Source organism: Myripristis murdjan, chromosome 17 (assembly GCF_902150065.1).
Source record: "Myripristis murdjan chromosome 17, fMyrMur1.1, whole genome shotgun sequence".
NCBI lineage: Eukaryota > Metazoa > Chordata > Actinopteri > Holocentriformes > Holocentridae > Myripristis > Myripristis murdjan.
In genome coordinates, this window is record NC_043996.1 from 20,165,080 (window position 1) to 20,189,591 (window position 24,512).

At 41.1% G+C, this 24,512-nt stretch overlaps 1 protein-coding gene across 2 annotated transcripts in view; it reads left to right on the forward strand.

Moving 5' to 3' along the window:
* The window catches only part of LOC115375320 (laminin subunit alpha-3-like), a 63,706-nt gene that overhangs the window by 16,417 nt on the left and 22,777 nt on the right, over positions 1-24,512 (forward strand). For both annotated transcript variants that reach the window (XM_030074737.1, XM_030074738.1), the window contains exons 7-35: positions 824-939; positions 1,696-1,814; positions 3,125-3,215; positions 4,218-4,349; positions 6,607-6,657; positions 6,810-6,857; positions 8,043-8,177; positions 9,072-9,206; positions 10,212-10,349; positions 10,673-10,725; positions 11,272-11,371; positions 12,899-12,951; positions 13,203-13,308; positions 14,233-14,332; positions 14,481-14,637; positions 15,378-15,513; positions 16,229-16,371; positions 16,617-16,720; positions 16,894-17,050; positions 17,614-17,777; positions 17,931-18,039; positions 18,131-18,228; positions 19,219-19,420; positions 19,531-19,657; positions 19,997-20,145; positions 20,666-20,781; positions 21,093-21,304; positions 21,492-21,696; positions 24,062-24,206. In XM_030074737.1, the coding sequence (XP_029930597.1) occupies positions 824-939; positions 1,696-1,814; positions 3,125-3,215; positions 4,218-4,349; positions 6,607-6,657; positions 6,810-6,857; positions 8,043-8,177; positions 9,072-9,206; positions 10,212-10,349; positions 10,673-10,725; positions 11,272-11,371; positions 12,899-12,951; positions 13,203-13,308; positions 14,233-14,332; positions 14,481-14,637; positions 15,378-15,513; positions 16,229-16,371; positions 16,617-16,720; positions 16,894-17,050; positions 17,614-17,777; positions 17,931-18,039; positions 18,131-18,228; positions 19,219-19,420; positions 19,531-19,657; positions 19,997-20,145; positions 20,666-20,781; positions 21,093-21,304; positions 21,492-21,696; positions 24,062-24,206 (3,601 nt within the window). The remainder of the gene's footprint in view (positions 1-823; positions 940-1,695; positions 1,815-3,124; positions 3,216-4,217; positions 4,350-6,606; positions 6,658-6,809; positions 6,858-8,042; positions 8,178-9,071; positions 9,207-10,211; positions 10,350-10,672; positions 10,726-11,271; positions 11,372-12,898; positions 12,952-13,202; positions 13,309-14,232; positions 14,333-14,480; positions 14,638-15,377; positions 15,514-16,228; positions 16,372-16,616; positions 16,721-16,893; positions 17,051-17,613; positions 17,778-17,930; positions 18,040-18,130; positions 18,229-19,218; positions 19,421-19,530; positions 19,658-19,996; positions 20,146-20,665; positions 20,782-21,092; positions 21,305-21,491; positions 21,697-24,061; positions 24,207-24,512) is intronic.

A 24,512-nucleotide genomic window follows, 5' to 3' on the forward strand; every position in this document is an offset into this window, starting at 1 on the left:
GATTTTCTCATTTTCCACCTCAAGAACTATCATACCTGTTCTTTTTGAAAATGGGACAGTTATACCACAAATGTGTCTTGAAATTGTCCACCAAAACAAACAAAAAACATTTGCAAACAGAAATGGTGTTCTCTAACATGTTTTATTCAACATTTCAGATAATACATTGCCTCGCGTACAAACCCTTTGTTCTGCTGCTAGTCACCTGATGTTGTGTTCACTTGACTTCGGAACTTCAGTTTTATAAATTTCGACAAAACTGAGTTCATGTCAACTCAGGAAAAATGGATGCTCTGTTTTTTGGCATTTCCCATGTAGGAAAATTCAGATTTTCCTCTTCTTTTGAGAAATCACTGATCCTGAGTTGACCACATAAACATCATGTTGTCGCCGGTCAAAAATGTACAAGATGGAAATTCTGAGGTCCAAGTTCAAGTGAACGCATCACTTCAGTGGAATACACAGTGTAATATGCAGGGCAATGCATTACTGTAAATGCTGACTAAAGCTTGTTGAAAGCTACCTTTTTGGGTGGACAGTTTCAAGTTGTATTTGACTGTCCGACGAGTTCCCCATTTTCACAAATGACCTTTATATGGTTTATGAAGTTGAAAACAAGTACCCAGCTGGATGATGTTGAAGCCTTAAATGAACTTGAGAAGCTGCAACAGAGTGCTGAGTTTCTCCTCAGTATCCTAAAGCTCTTGCAAGTGATTTGCTGTTATCACGCAGATGGTTTCTGATGATCTGTCATCTTCAATTAAAGCTGCACATGAGAATGCGTGCATCACTAATTGCAGGTAACTCATCTTTCTGTCTTTAGACGCCAGTGCGAGTGCAAACACAACACATGCGGTGAGTCATGTGACCGCTGCTGCCCAGGCTTCAACCAGAAGCCATGGCGTGCCGCTACCAAAGACAGCCCCAACGAGTGCCAACGTAAGTCTAATGGTTTGTCCTGATGTATAAATACACTACACACTGCTGCCATGCTACTGGCTTGTTGACGTGAGAGTCCAGAGAGGACTGAAAACGGGTGCCTTAACATTTTAGCACTGTACCAGATGCCCTGATATGGTATTGTAGAGAGGCTCGGTGAAGAGTTAAGAGGGCATTACTCATATGGCATGTGCAATGAACAGCACAGCTGCACAGTTAGCCTCAGGATTGCTGCTTTGTGTCTGTTCAGCCAGCTAGTCAGTCAGCTAGCCAGGCCCATGCCGGCCTACCAAATAGTCACCCATGCCAACTTGTCAGCCAGCCATCCAGTCAGCCAGCAGAGCTCATGTCAGCTGGATTCTAATTGTCTTGGACTATTGACAAGATTCTTCTTTCATAGCAGGAGATGCTTAAATCCAACCTTGTAGCAGCCGCTAAACCACAGAGAGGGGGATGGAGGAGACGTGTAATCCAATCAGTGCACTCATGTAGTGGAAATGCACCCTAACCATTCATAAACATTAAAAAGGCACGATGATGGTTTTTAGGAAGAGGATGTGATGCCTTGTTTAGTGTAGATTTTATAGTTTCTTTTACTGCTTAACCCAACTCATCAATCCATTTTTGGGAAGCAGCAGCTGAAGTTGGTTAAATACAGTTGGGGAAAGTCCTGGATTATTTCCTGAAGCATATAGACAGAGAATAACAGTATATTTATATGTGTGTGTGTGTCTGTCTCGGGGGTTTCCTCCTCAGCCTGCCAGTGTTTCTCCCATGCCTTTGACTGTTATTACGACCCAGAGGTAGAGCAGAGGGGAGCAAGTTTAGACACCTTCGGCAGGTACGAAGGAGGAGGCGTGTGCATCAACTGCCAGGTATGAAGTCCATATCAAGTCTAAACTGATTCCTGAGTGTGTGTGTGAGTTTGGATATGTGTGGTTGGGTTGGGGGTGGGGTGGGGGCATGAAAGGTGAGCAGAAAATTCAAGTCCTGGGTGCCTTACTTTATGTGGACTTTATGTGTAATGCACATGGCACAGTCTACTTTGCAAAGCACTTAAAGCTTAAAGCACCTTGCGTAAATGTATATTTTTACTGAAATTCTTCCCTGTGCTTTCAGATAGAAAATGTTCCAAGCAAAAAAACAAAAAAGAACTCACCGCTTTATTTTTTACAAAACCTCATTCATTGTTTTTCACTTCTTTTTGACTCCAATAATGAAAGTCATTCTGTGTCCTTTGTTTTGTTTAACTGCAGATTTAGTTTTTTTTTTAATCCAAGGTCATAACCTCACCAATAGTTTTACTGAAACCTGCCACTCTGCTGCAGCTTCTTGCAAGCCTTCAAAACAATCTAGCCAGGCACTTGATGTTGGCGTCAAAAAACATATTAAATGTACTTTTTAGAAAACTTACAGCAGAGTTAAATATGTCTTGAAATCGCCAGGCCACAAGCTTTTTATTTAGCATTTAGGATAATACATTACACACCGTTCTGCTGCTAGTCGGCAGATGTTGCATCCAATTGAACTGGGAGATTGAATTTCCATCTGAAGTTTCAGCCTGTGACAACATGACAACAGCAGAACGGTCTGGATGAATGCAGCAATGTATCATCATAAATGCTAACTAAAACGTGTTTGCAAGCGCCGTTTGTTTGCAACATGTTTGATGCCTTTTTTTGGTGTACAATTTCAAGGTGAACTAGTTTGTGCTGTTGCTATTTAAAAAAAAAACAAGACATGTTTAGTGGTTTTTGAAGCTGAAAACGAGTGCTTGTTTATATTTTGCTGAATGATTGTGTTAGTTAGCAGTGATTCTGAGCTATGTGCAGTTATAAATGATTTGTGTCAACATTTTAATGCAGCCTGGGTGGAAAAATACCCGCTGTAATCTTCAAAATGAAACTACCAGTTATGAGGATATGCTTCTGGATGATGACAGTTTTTTTTTTCTTTTTTTTCCTTTTTTTTTTTTTTTTTTTTTTTTTTACCACGCTATGATAGTAGAGAGCATATCAAAAATTATGTCCCTTTAAATGCAGATGACACAGGTTTTGCAGCAGAAAAATGCAGACATACTGTTCAGGACAAAGAGCACAGCTCTTCTCCTCCAAGCACATCCTCTGTTAGACCTCTATGCTCATCTTGTTAATTTCTGACACAATATTGTTATGTGGGTGTTTAGCACAACACTGCTGGAGTGAACTGTGAGAAATGCATTGATGGTTTCTACAGACCTTACGGAGTACCACCTGAGTCTCCCACTGGTTGCATACGTGAGTCCCTTTTTTCTGTCTCCTTATGTCACCGTAAGATTCAGTTTCCTGTTTTGCTCAAAGGTTAAATTTCAGTAAAATATGTCAGACCAACTATGCCTTGCCTTGCCTTGTGGCCTGTGCTACCATTGAAAACCAGTGTAAATATAATAACAAGATGCAAGCAGAGACATTTGAAGCTCCGCCCATAGCTGTTATTTTAATCGTTTTGTGAAATCCTGACCAAAATATCTTTCTTATTTAAATTCAAAACAATTCCCACTGTTGTTTTATTGAGAATTTTTACCATGCTGTGATAGTGTAATGTGAAAACTATGTGCCCGTTGTGGTTAATGTTGAACTTGGCTTCCATCGCTTACAGTAGAATGACACCACGCATAGTTGGGGAACCGAACGATGTCTCACCATGTAGGTATTTGACCTTTGACCTGAGACTAACATGTGACGCCAAAGCAACACTGGGCTCAAAGCATCCCTATCCCTTGGAGACACCCGTGTCCTGTTGAGACAGAGACAGATGGCACCATGGCACGAGCACCACTGGCTCCGTCACTTCTATTGTTGCTAAATCGGGCTCCACTCTTGTTTGCATTACTTGAATGGTCCATGCCTGTTCCTCACCATATAAATAACTGCCAGTTGTGTTTAGACATTAGAAAGGAGTGGAATTAAACGGGTTGTCCTAAGCGCTTTGAAAAGTGAACCATAGAAGCCACCAACTCAATTAAGTGAGCTTAGCAGCGGAAGGTGTTCAGTTGGCAAACATAGTCAGTAAGAGCTCAGTAATCATTATTTATTTTTGAGTCATCTGTGAAATGCAGGAAGGTAGGAAATATTTTCTGTACCTGATGCTCAATATGCTCCTGTGTAGGCTATGTTAATGTGCTTTGACCTATAATCAGTAATTATGGGCTCTGTGGATGGACATTTTTCCATGTATGTCTAAAGGTAAAATTTTTAATGCATAATTTCATTTATATTAAAATCACATGACACCACCAGCCTGTAGGTGTGACAGCAGGACGATAACCAGCTGTGAGATGGGGTCCGGACGTTGCATCTGCAAACCAGAGTTCAGTGGGGAAAACTGTGATCGCTGTGCTGACGGGTACTACGGCTTCCCTCAGTGCATCCGTAAGTTAAATCTTTCACTTTATGGAAACCAGTTTTTATGTGATTTGGGGTGAATAAATGGCCATGTGGGAAAACAGATGAGTGGGCAACACATTACAATACGATACGATACGATATGATATGATACGATACGATACGATACGACACGACACGATACGATACGATACGATACGATACGATACGATACGATACGATACGATGCGATATGATATGATAGCGCTCTTTTGTCTGAATTGCGCCCAAATTTGTCTTGTGTCATTCAAGAGCCGCAGTGCTGCATACGCACAAAAGCACATATTTAGAAACGCATCTGAATATATTAAAGTTTCAAATATATTTTTACAAAATAAAGGTACCATTCAGTAAAAACTTTTCTCCTATCCTATAAGGGGAAAGGCATAGTTTCAAACTGCAAAGATCAATGTGACTGATAGCTGGTTGGGGCATGAATGGCACCTATAATCAATGAAAATGTAGGATGAAGTGTAAAACCTAAAAATGAATAGCTGAGCCTGTGCGGCTGGTGAGATGAAACACAGTTGTGTCTTACTATTGTCCGCTCGAATCACGGAAGAGAGAGGAAGCTTCATCAACTTCACCATACTCCTTAATTGAGGAAGTCCTGTTTTCTGACCTCAAAATAGTGTAGCTGCATTTAGCAGGATTCAGAATCTGACAGCGGATAAATGAACCCATTCCTAAGCTGTAATGACTGTTTTGGTTTCATGTTCGCTGTTTTTTTCAGCCATTTATATTTGATGATCTGTCTGTCTTGATGATCTGTCACTTGTCCCCTGAAGGGCAGAAATTGATTTTGTGTGAGAAAGCTTATTTGACCGAAGTGTGTAATTGATGCTGCAGGGGCCACACACAGAAGAGGGGCTGTTACTGCTTGATACAGTATACACAGTCACTGCACATTCCACATGTCATACCTCTGTCTCAGTAAATGGTTGTAGATACTACACACAAAGCGTTTTCCCTTTTTTGTTTCATTCCAACCCAGCTTTAGACCCGGACATCTGCAGCAACATACTGATGAAACTCATCTTCCCTTTTTCATCTATTTAAGCCATTATTGTTGGTATTTTCCATCTAATATCGCTTTGTAATGCTCCCTGCAGCCTTTCTGTCTTTGACTGACATAAGCCTCTTTTAGCTTTCTCTGAGAACTTGCCTCAGCAATTAACTTCTCTCGCACAATGCAAGAGAGCCTGCATGGATTTCGGTTTTCATGAGTCTTTGACACAAGAACTCTTTTGAACTGTCGAATAAAAGACACTCATTCAGATTCACTTCCAGAGCTTTGATATTATAATTAGGACCATTTATGGTTTCATTTTCCTATAGACTCTTTTGTCAATGGATGAATGAAGAGAATATAACTAAATCTGGAATTCGTTTTTTTTTTTTTTTTTTTTTTTTTTTTACCAAATTTCATGAAGAGTCACGTAGGAAACGCAGACATGCCATGCCTGTAAGGATTCACATCTGTTTTCCCTCAACTCCATCATCTAATCATGCCCTCTGCTGTAAAACACTTTGATTGTCCTGTGGTCGACACAAATCATCGACTAAAACTTTCATGTTACTTTTATACAGTCATTATGCACAGCTCACAGTAACAAATCTGTAGTCTGCCCCAGGTGGTCTGTTTCTCATGCCATGTAAACTCGAAATTAAATGTGGACTGATACAATTGGGTTTGACGTTTTATTGCCAGAATAGACAGATTTATCGCTTTGTGTAATTATTAAAAGTGGGTCTCTCATCTCTGGTGTTAGCACTGACAGACTAGTCTAAACATGTAAGTCAGAAGCCTGAGGAGGCTGTCTGGATATTCGGAGGCATTTTTCACAATTTTGAGTTGTTTATGGGAGATTTTTTTTTTTAAATATAATTTGTTATGTGGATTAACATTTAATTTAAACTAATTCATGATAGAGTAGATCAAAGTCATTTTATAGTTTAGTTTATTGCACACAATGTCAGGCTTCCTAAATGTTGGCAGTGGAAGAGAAAGGACCATGATGTTGATGATGATGATGTTTGCCTGAAACTGTATCAACAGTTTGTATTGGCAACTGACTGTCTGTTGTTTGTTGTACCCATCAAATCATGTTTTTATTAAAAAAAAAAAAAAAAGCATAATTCTTGCTGCAAAACCATTTTTCCCCAATGAGACAAATAATGTTGAAACGTGGACTTGTTTGTGGTTGCTGGTGGTCTTGATTTTACTTGTTTCTTTTGTAATCAGGATATCCCGTATACCAGACGACCACCAAATCCCCTGCAGGTCATATTGTGGGTAAGTTCAGTAAACAAAGTGTTGCAATGTCTCGTACCGCAATGTAAGCTCTCCGACATTCTTTTAAACAGTCATTTACAATGTCATTTCACTGTTGATCCTCTCTCTTGTCATCTCTTTTCTTCTCCATCTCTCTCACTCTCTTTATACAGAGACCACTGCCTGCCCTCCAGGTTATTTCGGAGCGCCCAGCTGTCAGCGTGAGTGTGATTAGACCTGCTACATAATGCTGCTCTCGGGGTGATTACATGACTGTGCTATGCTAACAACTTTTATTGTCTCTCAGTCATTTTGCATCTCCTGTTCCTCAGAAACACTTTGGCGATCCTTTTAAAGAGCCTTTATAAGGGCCAGTGCTTCACTTTTGGAGTCACTTTGAGTCCCATTCGCTCGCAGACAGCACAGGTTTTGAGAGACCATATAAGGCACTACTGAGCCAATCTGTTTACTCTGAGGTGAAAGGTTAAGAGCAAGTGACCAGGCTCAGCTGAGGAAGAGATTATATTGGCCCAGTATGTCGTATGAAAACAAATCTGTCAGAATACAATTACTGGGTTTGATGCGTATCTTCAACTACTGATGTAATGTATTATCGGCATGAATAAGTAATGCTCTGCTCAGTGTTTGACAGCTGTTCAGTGCAGCAATCTGATGGTCTGAAATGATCATATCTCAGTGTGTATTTAACCTCAAGTTGTCTCTGCCCTCTCACAATAGCAATAGGCACATGGGAATTTGGATTGTCCTGGGAGAAACAACCATCCTATTAATAATGATCCCCCTTCACCCCCAACCCACCCTCCCAAATTCCCATTTTTTCCCTTCTTCAAGCTGGGATCAGTTTGGGAAAACTCTGATTAGTGAGCTGGCATTTCAACTGCGACAAAGACACTCTTGTAGATATACAGTTCTTGCCTGTCTCTGTTTTATTGTTGGTCGGAGAAGGTTGTAGGCAAACAATAGCTTGTCTTTAACTCGTCTTTTCAATAACTTGTCTTTTATTCCATGAGCTGTCTGAGAAGGAATTTCATCAATAGCCTTTTGGAAAGCTTTTTTTTTTTTTAATGTTTGGGAGCTGCTTAGAGCCCAAGTAAACTGCCAGTATTCTCCGGTGCCTGTCTCAGTGCCAAGTCTATTCACATATCAATGCCAGGCAAGGCTTGGCAAGACACTGGCACTGCTGCACCAGTGTAGTGCCACAATATGAGTAACTGACGGAAGTGTTTGTCATTTCTTCTGGTTCAGCTGGGCCAAAAACAGGGCTCAGATAATCATTTAGGCTTTGGGAATGACCTCAGGGTTCCTCATTTGAATTTCTATGAGTTGGAATTAAATCAGATTACTTTTGTCATGCAGTAATGCACTTCTTGTGTATTTGCATACAGTGTGTGTATGTGACTACAGCGGGTCAGTGCACGAGGTGTGTGATGCTTCAGGGCGCTGCCTGTGCCGCCACGGGGTGGAAGGGGAGCGATGTGACCGCTGTCGACCAGGATACCACTCTTTCCCAAACTGCCAGGGTGAGAGAGAAGCACTGTATGACTGAACCTGGCACCTCTGACATCAGCCACCCGCAGACTGTTTTAAAACACAACCTCATCACTGTTAACATGTCAGATTGATTAATGCAAACATGACTGATTTTCAAACAGCTGACCACAAAATATTAGCACTGAGATGTAAACAAATGTAATTAACCAGAACAGGAAATGCCAGCCAACCACTTGGGATGTTTTAGACCACCTGCGGAGAGATGCATCATGGTGGGGCTTCTGTGTGAATAATTTGATTGGTTCAGCCAGCAAACTTGTGTGCACGATGGAGTTTGGGCTTTTTTTCTGCAAAAGTGTACTTTTGTCTGTATGAACCTGTTGGAACTAGTTTCTGCAGCAGATGCACTCTTGCTTTCAGGCAGAGCCTCTCTAGACATTTCAAAACCCTGGGTTAAAGGGAAGGTTCATCCAGAATACAGTGAAAGATATTTTCCCATGGGCCCCTAATGCAATTTATCCTTCCAGGGAATTGGTGTGCTGTATGATTGGTGAGTTTTTTGGTGAACTTTGCCTGTCTCCCACCACCCTGGTGTGATCAGGCTGGATGGGTATTTGTTTGTGGAGCTTATGCCAAAAAAAAAAAAAAATCATGACATGATACATATATTTGCTTTTATATATTTTATGTTATATTCATTTACTTTTATATTAACTGCTATAATTTTTCATCTTGTGGTTCCCTCTTGTTTTTAGGCTACCTGTTCTAATTATTATTTTGTGAATGTGATGTTCACTTTTATTTAATGGTCAGAGCACTTTGTAAACTGTTTTAAAAAAGTGCCATACAAAATATTTTGATAATGTTTATAATCATGCAGAAATATCAGAAGCAGCTGTTCAGTGTCCTGTGTGTCCCTGCAGTGTGTCGCTGTGACGGGGCCGGTGCAGCTGACGGTGTCTGCAGTCCAACTGGCCAGTGCAGTTGCCTCAGCAACTATGAAGGACAGCAGTGTGACCAGTGTGCACCAGGTTACTATGGGTACCCAGACTGTGCTGGTGAGTGGGTTTGCCACCTCTATTTTCACTGGAGCCACACCCGTGTGACTACAATAGAGACACCGCCTCAGTCAGTGTGACCTTTGCTTATCCCATTGCTGGTGGAAAAAATGATGGTGCTGGTTTCATTGGGCTTACTGCCTCTTCTCATGACTCTCTGGAGCAAAACATCGTCATTCTCCCACAGTATCCCATAAAACCCTGGGCTGTCATCCACTTTGATTTATTTCAATGTATTCTGCTTTTCACACAGAGCTACACTGCAGAGATAAATATGGGCTTGCTCTCACTCTTTAAAAGGAATTGCATTTCCAATATTAGGTCACTAGGGATCTGCTCTGGAAATCCGGTTCTGGGAAACAGCAGGAATTGTTTCAAACCCACTTCATTTCAAAAGCACACAGGCCATAATAACTAACATGGCCTTTTGTTTAAAAACCACTTAATTAAATTAAGACAGGCATGTCTGGAAAGTTTATTTTTTAGATAAGTGCATATCAGTATCAGAATCAGTGACAGCCAATATGGGTGGGAAAATATGGAATATTGAGTATTGGGTCTAAAAAAAAAAAAAAAAAAAAAAAAAATCTGTGTCTCATTCACATCCCAAAATAGCTACAAATATAAAAATATTTATGTTATACGTAAATAGAGTGACTGCATTTCCACTCCAATAAGTAAAAAAATATATCCAGAACAATTACTACATTTTTGGTTTTATTACAGAGAGCACTGATTGGCAATGACCATCTCTGATACAAACAATGTTTAAAATCAAAATGGCACTTTATAATCTAATTATTACTTTAGAGTGCAAATTAAGTAAAAGAAGTAATCATCTTCCTTTTTGGTCAGAAATCTTACATGTCAAACTATAAACAAGATTGTTATAGTATGAATGCTTGAGCACTACATGTACTCATTTTTATAGTTATTGGTCTAGATGTGTATGGGCCATTACATCTTGTGTTTTTGCTTCTTCTGCCTCTTGTTTCCTGCCGTCAGCCTGCCAGTGTTCACGGGAGGGCTCCTATGGCACCACATGTAACCCACTGTCAGGTCAATGCCTGTGTCTGCCGGGGGTGGTGGGCCAGCAGTGCGACCGCTGTGCTGGCTCAGGGCTCAGGTTCCCCCACTGCTCAGGTAATCATACTAATGGGCGCAATTAAATCCTTCTGCTGAGACTGAATCAGCAAGCAACAGTGATTATCATTTGTATATCAGTTGTATATGTGTTTTTGTTTAATGTAAGGCAATAAATATCCTCTTATTGGGGGATCTGAAGTTGTTTGATTTGACTCCTCAGTTCAGTCACTCTTGATAGTAACAAAATGCGGTGCTCTTCAGCTACACTTTACAGCCCACTGCGTAAACTAACCATAATAGGGAACGATTTACTGATGTGTTTTAATGATTTCAATATAATGTGAGCATGTCAACTCATTGTGTGCATCCTGTGTCTCCAGCCTCCATCAGTCAGTGTAATCCAGCAGGGTCAGAGGTCACGCATCCTCAAACGGTATGCCACTCTCATTAGGCTTTCTGTGATTTCTCTCACAGCTCAGTCTTGATCATGCGTTTTGTTAGCCCTGGTAATAGCAGTCATTACAGTCTAATACCAGCACCACCCCTCTGGGTGTGGATTCACGTGTACTCACATTCCTGTATCCGATAACACTGCTGTGCTGCCAAGCCTTCATCCGGCAGAGTTTACAGGGAAGTCTTTTTTCCCCCTCTTTTCTCAAAGTGAAACTTTAGAGTAATCAAAAAAGGAAAAGAGACTTCCTTCCATTTTGAAGAGGAAAAACATCAACAATATACAGTAATGTCCCAGCAATTTAGGGTTTCAGGAAGCTGATTTTTTTTTTCTCCCTATATTTTTGAACACATCCTATGTTTGAAAGAAAGCACTGTTATTGTAAATAACTAATCATTCAGAAATCACTGGAGGAAAATATGCAAATTCTGACAACTGCTTTGAATATATAGAGGGCAAATAAAAACAGACAGCCACAACAAACGCAGCGTAACCGATATCTCACTGGTTCTTCATTTACCACCGCAGGGCTCTTGTCGCTGCCGACCAAACGTAGAGGGAACCCTGTGTGACAGGTGTAGACCTCTCTACTGGAACCTGGCCGTAGACAGCCCTAGTGGCTGCATTGGTAAGTGACCCACAATATGAAAAACATTTTTTTCTTGGATCCACTTATCCATCAAGTATGATTTTTACTTAGTCTTTTAATTTGATTGAAATTATGGCTGAAACAATTTGCCATTGAATTGATGATTCAGTCGAAAGAAAATGTATAGCTTTTACAACTTTATATATTCTTTCTATATTATATTATTTTTATTATTATTATTTCACATCATCACAAAATGCAAACCGTATATTTCTGCACACCTGAGTTGTCTTTATGCAGGTGTATTGTGACAAAATGGAGTTAGGATGCTGTAGATTTAATTCAAATTGCAGTGTTTATCGCCCAAATAAGTTGTGTGGTTATGTGTCCATGTATGGTCTTTTGATTGATTGGCGTGTTTTATATATCATTGTGTCAGTCTTACCTGCCTGACAATAGTCTTTTTTGAATGAAAAAGTGAACTTTTATAAGTGTGGGACTACCTACTTTCCACTTGTCATTGCATTTTTTTTTCGCCTGGTGGTCAGACTAAAGCAATATGTGTGGGTGTGACAGGCATTTGCCTTTATTAGTTTTAGTTTTATTGAGTTTTAACATTTTACGGATGCAATGATCAATTGTTCAATTGAAAAATAAATTGACTCATTAATCAACAATGAATATTTTTGTTAGTTGCAGCCTTAGCCATTTTAAGAGAGCAGTCATTTGTCTGGACAAGACTTGGTGCACCTTATGCAGCATGGCTTTCCAAATGAAACTGATATCTGCACACCTGTGAGCCAAAATGCCCCAGTTAGTGTTTCCTCCCCCCAGCATTATTTGGCCTGATCATTAGCAGCAGTATTAAATCACAGGTAGCGACCTGGAGAGGTGCTGATATGTGCCTTGGCCTTACCCAGAGGGATATGTCAACATAGCCCTGTCAACGAGGCTGGATCTGCCTTCCTGTCCCTCAGAGGGAAGTTGGGGGAAAACACGTTAATACAGGCTAATTCTTTTTGGCTGCTTTCCAGGTGGAACTGCAGTTCAACCTGAGGAATTTCAGACTGTGACAGTGCAGGTATAAGTAGAAAATGGCATTTTACTGCCAGACCCCCATCTCCCCCCCAACTTAATATAGGAATAATAAGGTGAGGGGGAGCTGGCTCCAACTATAGAGCCAGTGAGGGAACAGCTTGAGGCTTTGTCCAGATACCTGTCTAATGTTGCAGCTCTGCTCTACAGCAAGAATGTTATCACTGTCAGGCTGCCACGAGATACAAGAAGGGGAAAAAGAGCTTTTAATATCCTAAGAATGCCTCTGGTTGACTGTGGCCGGACATTAAGGAGAGTCTTTTTTTCAGTGGGTTGAAAGCAAGTTGTGTCAGTAAAGCTCATCTGGGCCTTTGATGTGCGGCCCTCTGAAGATCAGGGGGGTTTGTGCCCGTCACGTTTCACCCATGAAAGTGAGAGAATCCTGTAATCAGAGCCTATTCACTGTGAATCCCCGGTTCACGTCTCAAACGTTTCCACTTTCCTCCTCTCTCTCTCTCTCTTCCCTCCCAGAGTGTCGGTGTGATGTAAAAGGGACCCTGAGTGGTGTTGGGGAGTGTGTGCAGGTATGTCTGCCTACAGTATTTTTTTTTTTTTTTACTGAAAATGAAATTTATTAACGTATCAATATAAGGGGCTAGACAATCAATACAGTATTGCAAAAAATAAAATTGTGATACTCAGCTGTACTGATTTTTTTTTTTTTCCCACAGCTGTGAGTTTGATAGCATTGCTCAATTGTCTTTGACAAAAATTGTATATTTTTTGATGGGTAATATGTGTAGTTTTCTATTTTAACTATCGTCTTGCTCTTTAGAAAACTGGACAGTGTCACTGCAAGCCAAACGCATGTGGACATGCATGTGACACCTGTAAGGAGGGATATTTCCTGCTGCAGAAACGACACTATTTTGGTTGTCAAGGTAACTCATCGATCCTGGCCAAACCTAAGCCATAATAATCTCATATCTCACTTAATATACTGTATACTGTCTTATCCAATGACGGAAAGAGTACTACTACTTGCCACTCCATTAGAAGTACTGTTACTTTGCTGATATTTGACTTAAGTTGAAGTAGAAGTACTGCTGTAGAAATCTACTGAAGCAAAAGTAAACAGTATCTCATCTAAAATGAACGCAGAGTAAGAGTTACTTTTTCAAAACAGTCACTGTTTGGGTGTGATCTTCTCTGTGCAGTTATAGAAGAGTGAGAGTATAAGGTTCAAACTACGTTCTTTTAAAGGTGAAACATTTCTGAGGGTTGATGCAACTGTCCAGTGTGGAAGAAGCATGTAATATGATGATTGTAATATGATGAACTCTCTGATATTCCACGTTTTTGTCCATTGAGTCTAAATGGTCCTTGCTTCCATCGACCATCAGCAGTTTTTCATTGTGCACTGGAAATTTGGAAATGACAAAAAGTAGAACCAACATAGCGGAACCAGATTCCTCCTTCAATTCTGCGATGGATGTAATTCTAAATATATGAAGGACAATTCTCAAGCAAAAATGTACTTAACAAAAATAAAACAAAAATAAAATTACTGACTCTAGAAAATACTCAATACTCAGTACAAGTACACAAAAAAGCTTCTCAATTACAGTAACATGAGTAAATGTAGTGAGTTATTTCCATATCATAATCATCATCATATCAATCATATTCTAATGTTGAAGCACTGTAATTTTTTTCATCGTCTAAAAACGGGTCTGCACTTTACCAAACATGACAGGAGCTGTCTGTAATGAATTAACATGCTAGTTAATCCTTCCCAGAGCTTCAGGGTAAAATCAGTCTGGGTTGTTCTTTAATCCCAAACAATCACTTCCTCTCTTGCACAGGTTGTCAGTGTGATGTGGGCGGAGCCATCGGCAGGGCCTGTGATGAGGCATCGGGACAGTGTCGGTGTCGGAGGAATGTGGTGGGCCGCACATGCACACAGTAAGACATGGTTGATGAAAGCCTCAACACAGAAAAACACAAACATGCTTGGCATATTTTACATGAAATATGCTGTTCTCTGTATCTTTGTGCAAACCAAGACCATTAGGATTACTTTGGTTTTCATTTTCAATCGACTTTCCTTCAGGCCCGCACGTAGCTACTACTTTCCCACGCTGCACCAGCTGAAGTTTGAGGTGGAGGATGGCACCACGCCCAACGCCAGGCCGGTGCGCTTTGGTTACAACCCCCAAGAGTTTCCAGAGTTTAGCTGGAGAGGCTATGCTGTAATGTCCCCCGCGCAGGTTAGTAGATATTCACCACCTATTTATGCATCAGGATACATTGTTATGTTGATACTGTGATCAATAGATTATGGCACTTAGATAATTGTGTAGATGCCTTTTTTTTCAGTCTCTTCTAGCACCACCACAGTTTCCTTCCCTTTTACTTCTGCGCTCATACTCTTACTTGAAGCACATTACCTACCTAAAGATGGGTCACAAATTAAAGTAAAAAGCAACATGAAGTGTCGGGCCACCACGAGCCACCGGAACAGCTTCCACTTTATCGCTTTATGTTATTTTTTCCTTTAATTTGTCACTTGTATTTACTACATCAGGGCTGATGGAGGGAATGTGGGCACTTGCTCTCCTAGCACTAACCCTATCTCTCCTCAGCCAGAGGTGATGCTAATGCTTGCCCTTGGCTTTCCTGGCCCTTTCCATATTGTAATGCGCTACGCCACCCCCCGCCTAAAGGGGACAGCGCGAGCGAGGGCAAGGATCTTGGTGGTGGACGAAGCTGGCTTTCACTCTTGCTGTGACTGTAAGTGAAGGGTCCTCCTTCCTTCCGTTTAGCTTCTTTTCCTCTCTTGGCCCTGCCGACTCCTTGTTGATTAACCTGCTGTGTTTCTTGATCTGCTTGGCCTACAAGACACGATCATTAAATAACCTCTCGCTCATCCATAACTTCCTCCTCTGTTCACTGAAACACTTGCCATCCCAGTCAGCTGTGTGTCCCCGTCCCCCCCCTGTCTCTGCAGAGTGAAGTCAAAGTAACAGTGCATGTTAATGTGAAAGATGAAAAGCAGTTCTTCCGTGTGGTTCTGCGGTTCACTAACCCCAGCGGTGCCAGTGTGACCGGTAGCATCATGGCTACCAATAACAGGGCCACTCCAGGTAAGGCCACCTCAGAGCTGTATCACCTTTGAAATGCTGTCACACCTTGATGGATGATCCTCAAAATCCTCAAGTCAGTGCACTATGGAAAAAAAAAATCTCCATCTTGCAATCTCCCTCTCAAGTGTAAAAGTCTGTTTTATAAAAATCAAGTGAACAAAAAACTATTTCCAGTACTGCTTTTCTGGTCTAAGGAATATTTCTTGGAACAAGTATAAATATGTTGAAACAAGGCGGAATAAGGCAGATAAGCCCATCAACATCAAGAAAATAACAGTTGATTCAAGAAGATGAAATAAATTCAATAGCTTTGGAGAAGAGTGGGATTATCTCATTCCACTGACAGGTTTTCTCAAAAGAAAAAAACAAGATTTTAAAACTGAATATGACACTAAATTGTTTGTTGAGATGAAGATTTTTTTGCAGTGTGGATGCAGCACTGTCATCTCACACATATGCATATACTCTTTACAAACAATTCACAAAAGTAAACCATTATCTGTATTTTACCCCACATTTTACAGTAGCTCCCACATGTATCCATCTTCACTCACATTCTGAAAGTAAAGCGCTAACCCATAATTATGAAAAAACACACTCCAGTGTGTCAAAGTGCTTGATATGTGTAACCTCTTACCCTTCTGATAATAACCCATACTACACTAAGAAGTGTGAACATGTGACCTTACAGTCTGTGTTGCTTGGCGTCCTGCAGGGTCAGAGCAGAGTAAGGAGGTAATATTCCCTGCCAGTCCCTCCCCCAGCTTCCTCACCGTCCCAGGAGAGGGCTTCGCTGAACCTTTTACTCTGACCCCTGGGAAATGGATTATCCACATAAGGGCAGAGGGCGTTCTGCTGGTGAGTTGAACAAGGGATGCATTTCCATTACAGGAATTATGTCTCATAAAAAGGGAAAGGACAAGACAAGATAAAATAAAAAAGATGGTTATGATGTTTCATTTTTCTTCTTGAATCGCTTTGCGTCTGCGTCATGGAACATGACTCCTTATTCATTCATCACTCCTTCACTGGAGGAAAACAGTAAATGGACAACCAAGGTTAGATTGAATATTCAATCCATTACGCTCACTCTCGCTTCACAGGATTATTTAGTGCTGCTACCCCAGGATTATTATGAAGCACCTCTCCTGCAAGAGCGGATCACCCAGCCCTGCACATACGTATCCACTGCAAACAAGGACACAAAGTAATTCTTGAGTTTTACTATTAAATTATCCTCTGAATAGTATACGAAGAAAGCCTTTATGAATATGCAAAGCCTGGTTTTCTATTATACATAGGTTAAAAAAAAATAGGATCTGTTTGTGACTGTTCTTACTGCTGCTCTGACCCCTGTTTCTGTCTGTGTGTCTCTCTCAGCTGTCTCTTGTATAAGCATTTGGCAATGGGTGGCTTCAGCTCTGTCCTGGGGTCACAGGGTCAGCTGTCCACCCGCAGTGGCCGCAGGAGGAGGCAGGCTCGTGTGCGGAGACCCACCCCAGATCATCCTGAAATGGCCTCCCTCAACGGGAGACAGGTGGGAAAGCATGAGACATGGGCCCCAAAATATACAGTATAAATCACTTTTCAAGATATTATAGGACAGCCTGAGGCTCTTGGATCTTATTGGTCAATAGGATTAATCACAAGGGGCAACTGGCATTTTGTACCACCTGCCCAAGGAGGCATGCTGTCCAAATGTGTCATCTCCCAAATTACTTCTTTAAAGACGCAATTCATTGAAAAATGTTTTTTTCCCACTAACTTCCTATGCCAGAATATTCATATATTTCACAAAAAAATCACAAATAATTTAGTTAATATTGATTTTGTATGTGTGTGTGTGTGTGTGTGTGTGTGTGTGTGTGTGTAGTTTTATATTACTGTAAAATGTAAATGTATATTTAATGGTGCACTAAAGCAATTATATTTCAGTCATTGTTTTTTCTTTTATCTTTCTTTATTGTTTTGTTTTGTTTACTTCATAATTTTGTTACACGTGTGCAGGTTTCCCTTGAAATCCCTGCTTGTTCTAGATGAGATGAGGTTGTAAGAGAGTGTCATGCAGTGACGTATTGTTTTGTCATTTGTGTTCTACAGTCTCAGCTCCAGCTAAGTCTTCGTGTTGCTCGCCCTGGTCTTTATGCTCTCGTCCTAGAGTACGCCAGCGAGGTGGACAACGTCCAGAATGTCAACGTACTCATCAGAGGCCAGTCAGACGGTGATATCCTAGCCAGGGCCAACATTTACAGTTGTGCCTACAGGTGTGCGCCGCATTTGTTGCACCAGCTTTGAAACCAGTGCCCTGATTTTATTGATTTCTGTTTTTACACTGAGTAAATAAGAATGATGTCCCACTCCCAGACAGTCCCAGTATATTTATGCTCTTCAGCTGTTGCGTGTTGTGACCCCTGCAGCTTTCTGTGTCGGAGTGTGGCAGTGGACAGCAGTAACCGGGTGGCAATGTTGCAGCTTTCTCACAAGGTCGAGCTTCTCTTGCAGTCTTCCACAGCGGCATTCCTGCTGGTAAGGAAAACATTGCCAGAAAAAAAAAAGAAGTTGTCATAGCTTTTGGACAGCCACATGCATTTTTACATGTACTTGTGTTTCTGTGTAGTATAAAGTGTATGCAGTGCCTGCAGAGGAGTTCTCCATGGAGTATGTGGACCCCAAAGTGCTGTGTGTCTCTGTCCACGGCCGCTTCACTGAAGACAGGTGAGTTGCTATGACTACAGCCAATCACATGGTTTTAATTAGAAGGATCCTTCAGAATCCTTTAGCACTTCTTAAAACAAGCTATGATTTTGGAGATAATACTACTAGACTAGAGCTTTCCATTGCACTCTTGTTGTGGAGTGTGGAGACACACATCTGTTTTCCAGGTGTGACTGCATACATTCCTGGGCAAGGTCACTTACCTGAGGGTGTTCGATATTAGGGTTGGACTCTCTCTCTCTCCCTCTCTCTAAATTTACTCCTTCTCCACACCCAGTGACCACCCTAGAATTTACAGCCATACATATTACAGCTGTCAACATGCAGTACTGTAATTTTCAGGGGTATTGAAATACTTTTGGCCACTTTCCCTAATTGCACAAAATGAGCTCTCACGACTGGCATCAGTGAGTATAGAGACTAAAGAATAAAAAAAAGAGAAAAAAAAGGCTTTGCTTAATGACATTATGTACTTTGAAACAAACAAATAATTGAGAAAACATGAAATGAGTTGCCAGCTTAAGTCCTGACAGATTACTAGAGATAAAAAACAAGTAGTCATTTGTACAAAGAGAAGTTTAGGGATACTTTGAAATAGGTTTTGGTACAATATTTGAATAAGATGGATAGAAAAGACCAAGACAGCAATACGCGGCTTGGGTACAGATAAAGCCTGAAGGCAGAGGGAATTACCAAACAATCAGAGCATTAGCCTGTAAAAAGCTGTCACAAAAAGTGTGTGTATATGTAAGTGTGTGGTGTGGGGATTTCTGTACATTGATGAGAGAGAATGTGATAGCTGCAGGATGTCAAGATTGAAAAGAGGATTATCGGAGATTAATGTTGTTCCATAGGTCACAACCTCTGGACTGGCTGCTGACCCCACTCCTAACAAGTCACATTGTTCTGCTCCGTTAGGACTTGGCGAACACTTCAAACGCCATCAACAGGCTTTAAGCAAAACATCTTGGTGCCCTTTTATGTTTCCAGTCAGTACTGTGTCCCGAGCCAGTTCAGCAGGCCTACCACAGCGTGGATTTTGGACGCGGCACGTGACGGGCGTCTATCCTCTGCACCACTCACCGCCCCCCGGCAGAGGGAGGAGGGTGAGGAGTGGAGGTGGAGGCGGCAGTCCGGGTTGTTCCCTATCAGTCCACCCCAGAGCGACGGGGTATTGCTTAAATTCCCCCAGGTATTAAACCACATCTTAACCTTGCTGATTTATTTTAGCTGCTCCCAAATTTTGCCATATCTGCATGACGCCTCAGCCTCATGATAAGCGTCCGCTCTGCTTCTTTTTAGACGGAGATCAGCTTCAATCCCAGCGTGCCCCTCCCAGGCAGGTATGTTGTTGTGGTCCATTATCGCCAGCCTGAACACACCTCCTTCCCTGTGGACGTTCAAGTGGATGCTGGACGCACCTGGACTGGTGAGTTTGTTGGAGGAAGAAGAAAGGGGGCAGGCTCACTCCCAATCAAATCAAATCAAATAAAAGAGGTTATCAGCTCCCACTGGATATGAGTGTGTTTACTCTGGAAAAGCCTGTTGTGAGTGTGTGACGTGGGGATAATTGTGGCCTTCTTTGCGAGGGGTTGATTCCCATTTAAGAGCAGATTAACTCCCTGGGCTCATGACAGGATGATCAAAGGCCTTGGACACACTTCCCTTTATGGCTCTAATGGAAGGAAGGATTATTGTGCGGTGTGCTGACGTCTTCTCCCCTTTCTCTACTTGTCTTTAACTGCTCCTCCCTCCTTTCAATTTTTAGGTTTGATAAATGCATCCTTCTGCCCCGGGGTCTCAGGCTGCAGGGAGGTAGTCATCGTTGACGGGCGCATTGCCCTTGACCTCGACCAACCTTCCTGGCAACAGCCCACCATCACTGTGAGGGTCCCGCCCAGAAAGACCCTGATCCTGGTAAGTGAATTGAATTGAAACTGAATTATGTTTATGGACCACCAGTCGTCTACCTCTCCACTGAAACTCATTTTGATAAATATTGAAATATTCATATCATTGAGGGAAACATATTAAGTCTGCAGGTTCAGTGTTTTGTATGCATTATTAAGTACTTGGCATGCTGAGGTCCTCTCTCCTCATCATTATGCCCTATCCCAAACAACAACAATGAAGGGCCTGTGTTCCACCTGGCAGCGCCGCACAGCTTTATGGGAGATAAGCTCTCAACCCCTCTAAGTCTGGGGCAGGTTGGGCTTTGCTTACCTTCAATCTGTCTGCTTTACTTTTCACTCTCCAGATAAGACCTAAACAGAAAAACGCCACTCAAACATTTAAAATCCTCAGTTTGTGTTTCATCACTGTCTCACTGATAAATAACTTTTAAAGCATAATAAGATCTTAATATGGAAGTTTTTGATGAGATAGAGCAGTATTGTTTTCTTTTTCTCATTTGTTATGGTTCATATCTTTTGTACAGGATTATATCCTGGTGGTTCCTGATAGCAGTTATGCTCCAGAGCTCCTGAAAGAGAAGCCACTGGATAAGTCTGCTGATTTTGCACAGCACTGCAGAGGGGAAGGCTTTTATATTGAGTAAGTATTCACTCTGATTGTAGGATTGTCAAGAAAGACAGAGACACCTCTAGCAAAACAAACAGATTTTTAAACAGTAGTTTTAAGATTAGATCCGCTTTGTTCTTAAAAAGATATTTGTTCATACTCTATTATATGTTATTCATTCATGCGTGTTGTTACTAGGTGATAATCTAATTTAATAGTCCAAATACAGTAGTTTCACTTAGTCCTCAGTACAGTGGATGTCTTTGTAAATGATGCCCTCTAGCTGTGATAATCAAGTACAAGATCCCAGCTGTATTTGAATGAATTGCTCTCTTTTTCTGCAGCCCCAGAACCTCTTCCCAGTTCTGCAGAGACTCTGCCCGCTCTCTTGTAGCAGCCTACAATGATGGCGCTTTGCCTTGCAACTGTGACAAGGCTGGCGCCACGGCAACCAACTGTGATCCAATCGGAGGACAGTGTCCCTGCAGACAGCACGTCATCGGTCGACAGTGCACCAGGTGTGCTACGGGATACTATGGCTTCCCTTACTGCAGACGTGAGTGAACACTGACTATCAACTTGTCTTGGCTTGTGTGCATGTACATGTCTGTGCTTAATGCACACATGTGCATGCCAAACTCGCATATTTTTACTAGACTGTTGTTCTCATTCATCTCAACCACTTTCTAATTACATTCATTGTGAAATTAGGAGCCAGCTCAAGTCTTTTCTCCTTCCTGCAGCATGTGAGTGTGGCCGCCGGCTGTGTGATGAGGTGACAGGACGGTGTATCTGCCCTCCTCAGACGATCAAACCGGCCTGTGATGTGTGTCTGAGTCAGACTTTCAGCTACCACCCTTTGCTGGGCTGCGAGGGCTGTAACTGCTCAACCAATGGCATCAAAGACAGTGCAAGGCCTGAGTGTGACCGTGAAACTGGACAGTGCACGTGAGTAGAACCTGATACTGGATAGAAAACACTGTGCACTGATCAAAATGACACTTTTATTTCAATGAGATTAAAACATTTTGCAGTAGGGGAGAGTGGGGTAATTTGTGCCAAGGGGCAAGTAGTGCCACCCCTGTTATCTAGAAAACTATAGAAGAAGTTGGTCATGTGACCACATATTTTTGAAGAGGCATCAATTTCACTCATCTTATAAAGAAGGGAGACACATGGCTTGAGAGGAAAGCACATTTAAGTTCAAAAGTTGCCCTCCAAAGTAAAATTTCTATGATCAAGGTTTTTTGATTGCTGTGTTTGAACAATTATAGAAAATTTTGAAAACAGTTCACACAGGTTTTAGTACTTCAGTAAGCTACACCATGAGTCTATACAGTTAGCATGATGTTAGCTCAAAACAGCTGGGGGATGCATTTTTTTCAAAATGGTGGGCTTGGGGTAATTTGTGCCAAAGGGCCTTGGGGTAATTTGTGCCAGTGGCACAACTTGTGATTATATACTATATATTACTTTCTTGTATTTTATTGTTATTGTACATTATTTTCTTACCTTTGATCACTAAAACTATTCAGATTCAGATGAAGATAATTTGCAGGTGCTCATTTTGGAATTTTTATTTTGTTCTGGGTATGTGTTTATGTGGCGCTAGGCCTTGTTATAGAAAAGTGGCCTGTGAGCTTGTTAAAATAATAAATAAATGTTAAATAAATAATTTTGTATTGAATTTGCTTTACTTTTATATAGCATTATCATTTGTGAGATTAAAATGATCTGTTTTACTTCAATTATCAATGGCACAATTTACCCCAGTGTATTCTCTCTGATGGCACAATTTACCCCGCACTGGGGGCAAGTTGTGCCACAAAACCACTTTTTTTTCGAAAGCTTTATTTCTCAAACAGTTTATATAAGATCCAAAGTGATTGTTCCCAGGGATGCACAACATCCTAAACTATATGTGCATATTTTAGTTGGAGGCATTACTGTAATCCCCTTGCTTTAAAGGCACTTTAAGTAAAAATTGGCACTATTTACCCCACTCTCCCCTATATTGTTGGTGTTACAGCTAGGTTCCTCTAAATAAATAAAGATTAATGAAGCCTTAAAGGCTTAATAAAGAAACACAATAACCGAAGTGAAGCATGAATTAATATACTCATTACATCAAACACACCACTATAATGTTTTTAGTTTGTGATATGGTAGCCTACTTATTGAATGCCTGCAAAACTGTATTTTGTAACAGATGTGATTTAGTCAAGAGATACTAATAGATTATGAATAGGACGGTATTTTTGTTTTGCTCTACCACAGGTCATGTATTGTTTACATTAGTATCAACCAACAAAAAGCATTTGTCTTGCCTTCCAGGCAGCCATCCATGTCAGTGATTTCAGTACAGAATGAAAATCAACTTGTAGAGACTTGAGAGGTTTGCTTGAGATAGGTAATCCATCACAGGGAACAACCCATCCAGGTTTATTTTTGTCAAATTACTTTTGTTGCATGGTAATGCAAAGTTCAAGTTTATTTAGAGCCATTACTCACTGCTGCAGTGTCACAAGGCTTTACATTCTCACAGATTATAGAAAACGTTTGAAAAGTCTATACATCTTCTGGTGGATTCATGCTGGTGGGAAGCTAAACAGACTTGCCTTCACATACTTTTTTGGTTGCAAAATCACACCCCAGAGAATAATGCTAAGCAAAAATGAGCATCATGAAAAGGATTTGGCTTCTTCTTGCTTAAAAACACCCCCCTGATGATAGCTATTCTGGCAACTACCAAGTCTGTTTTATGATCAATTTGTTATCAATACCACATGAGTTCACCATCCCTCTCCATTACACGGAGAACCCAATCACCGGCACAGACATCTCTGTTGCAAAGTGATCGTTGAGGAAAAGACTGTTTTATTAACTAAACTAAAACGTCCATAAATTTTAAAACCTGGGCACAAATGTTAGCCAGAGCTGCATTTTAATCTAATGTAATACTAATGTGAAATTGAGTAATTACTCTAACCTGTAAAAAAAAAAAGTCTTGCATGCTTTAAAATATTAGTTTGCAATTTAATCTTTATGTGCAGTGTAGTAAATGACCAAAACATCCAAAACAAAACAAACAAACAAACAAAACAAACATGCAAAACACTGTTGTGGTCAAAAGTTCAAAGACACAAAATAGCTATTTAATTACACTAACACGGAAATGTGATTTGTAGCTGCCACCCTTATAAATGTATTAAAAGGGTGTAATGATATTACACACTTATAAGCCAGATATGAATTATTGTAAACCCCATCTAGATTTTCACAAGGGATAATAAGTGTGTGTGTTTTTGTACAGTTGCAAGCCCAGGATTGGGGGTCGGCAGTGTGATCGCTGCGCTCCAGGGTATTATCGCTTCCCTGACTGTTTGCCATGTGACTGTGGCCAAGGAGGGGTCACACCTGATGTGTGTCATCCAGACACAGGGGAGTGTCTCTGCAAGGTGGGCTTATCGGATACAATTTTCCTGCTTTAAAAACTGCAGCCTTATGTATTCTTGTCTTATTCTTCTGGTGCTCCTCTGACTCCTCTGTTGTTGCTGCCGCATTTGCAGAGAAATGTCGCAGGCTTCAGGTGCGATACCTGTCGGGAGGGCTCCTTCTATTTTGACCCTTTCAACCCTAATGGCTGCACCAGGTGCTTCTGCTTTGGAGCCACTGACCGGTGTCAGAGCTCTAGCAAGCGCAGGGGGAAGGTGTGTGTGTGTGTGTTTTCGTGCCCTTGCATGTTCCTGGATGCCTGTAAAACT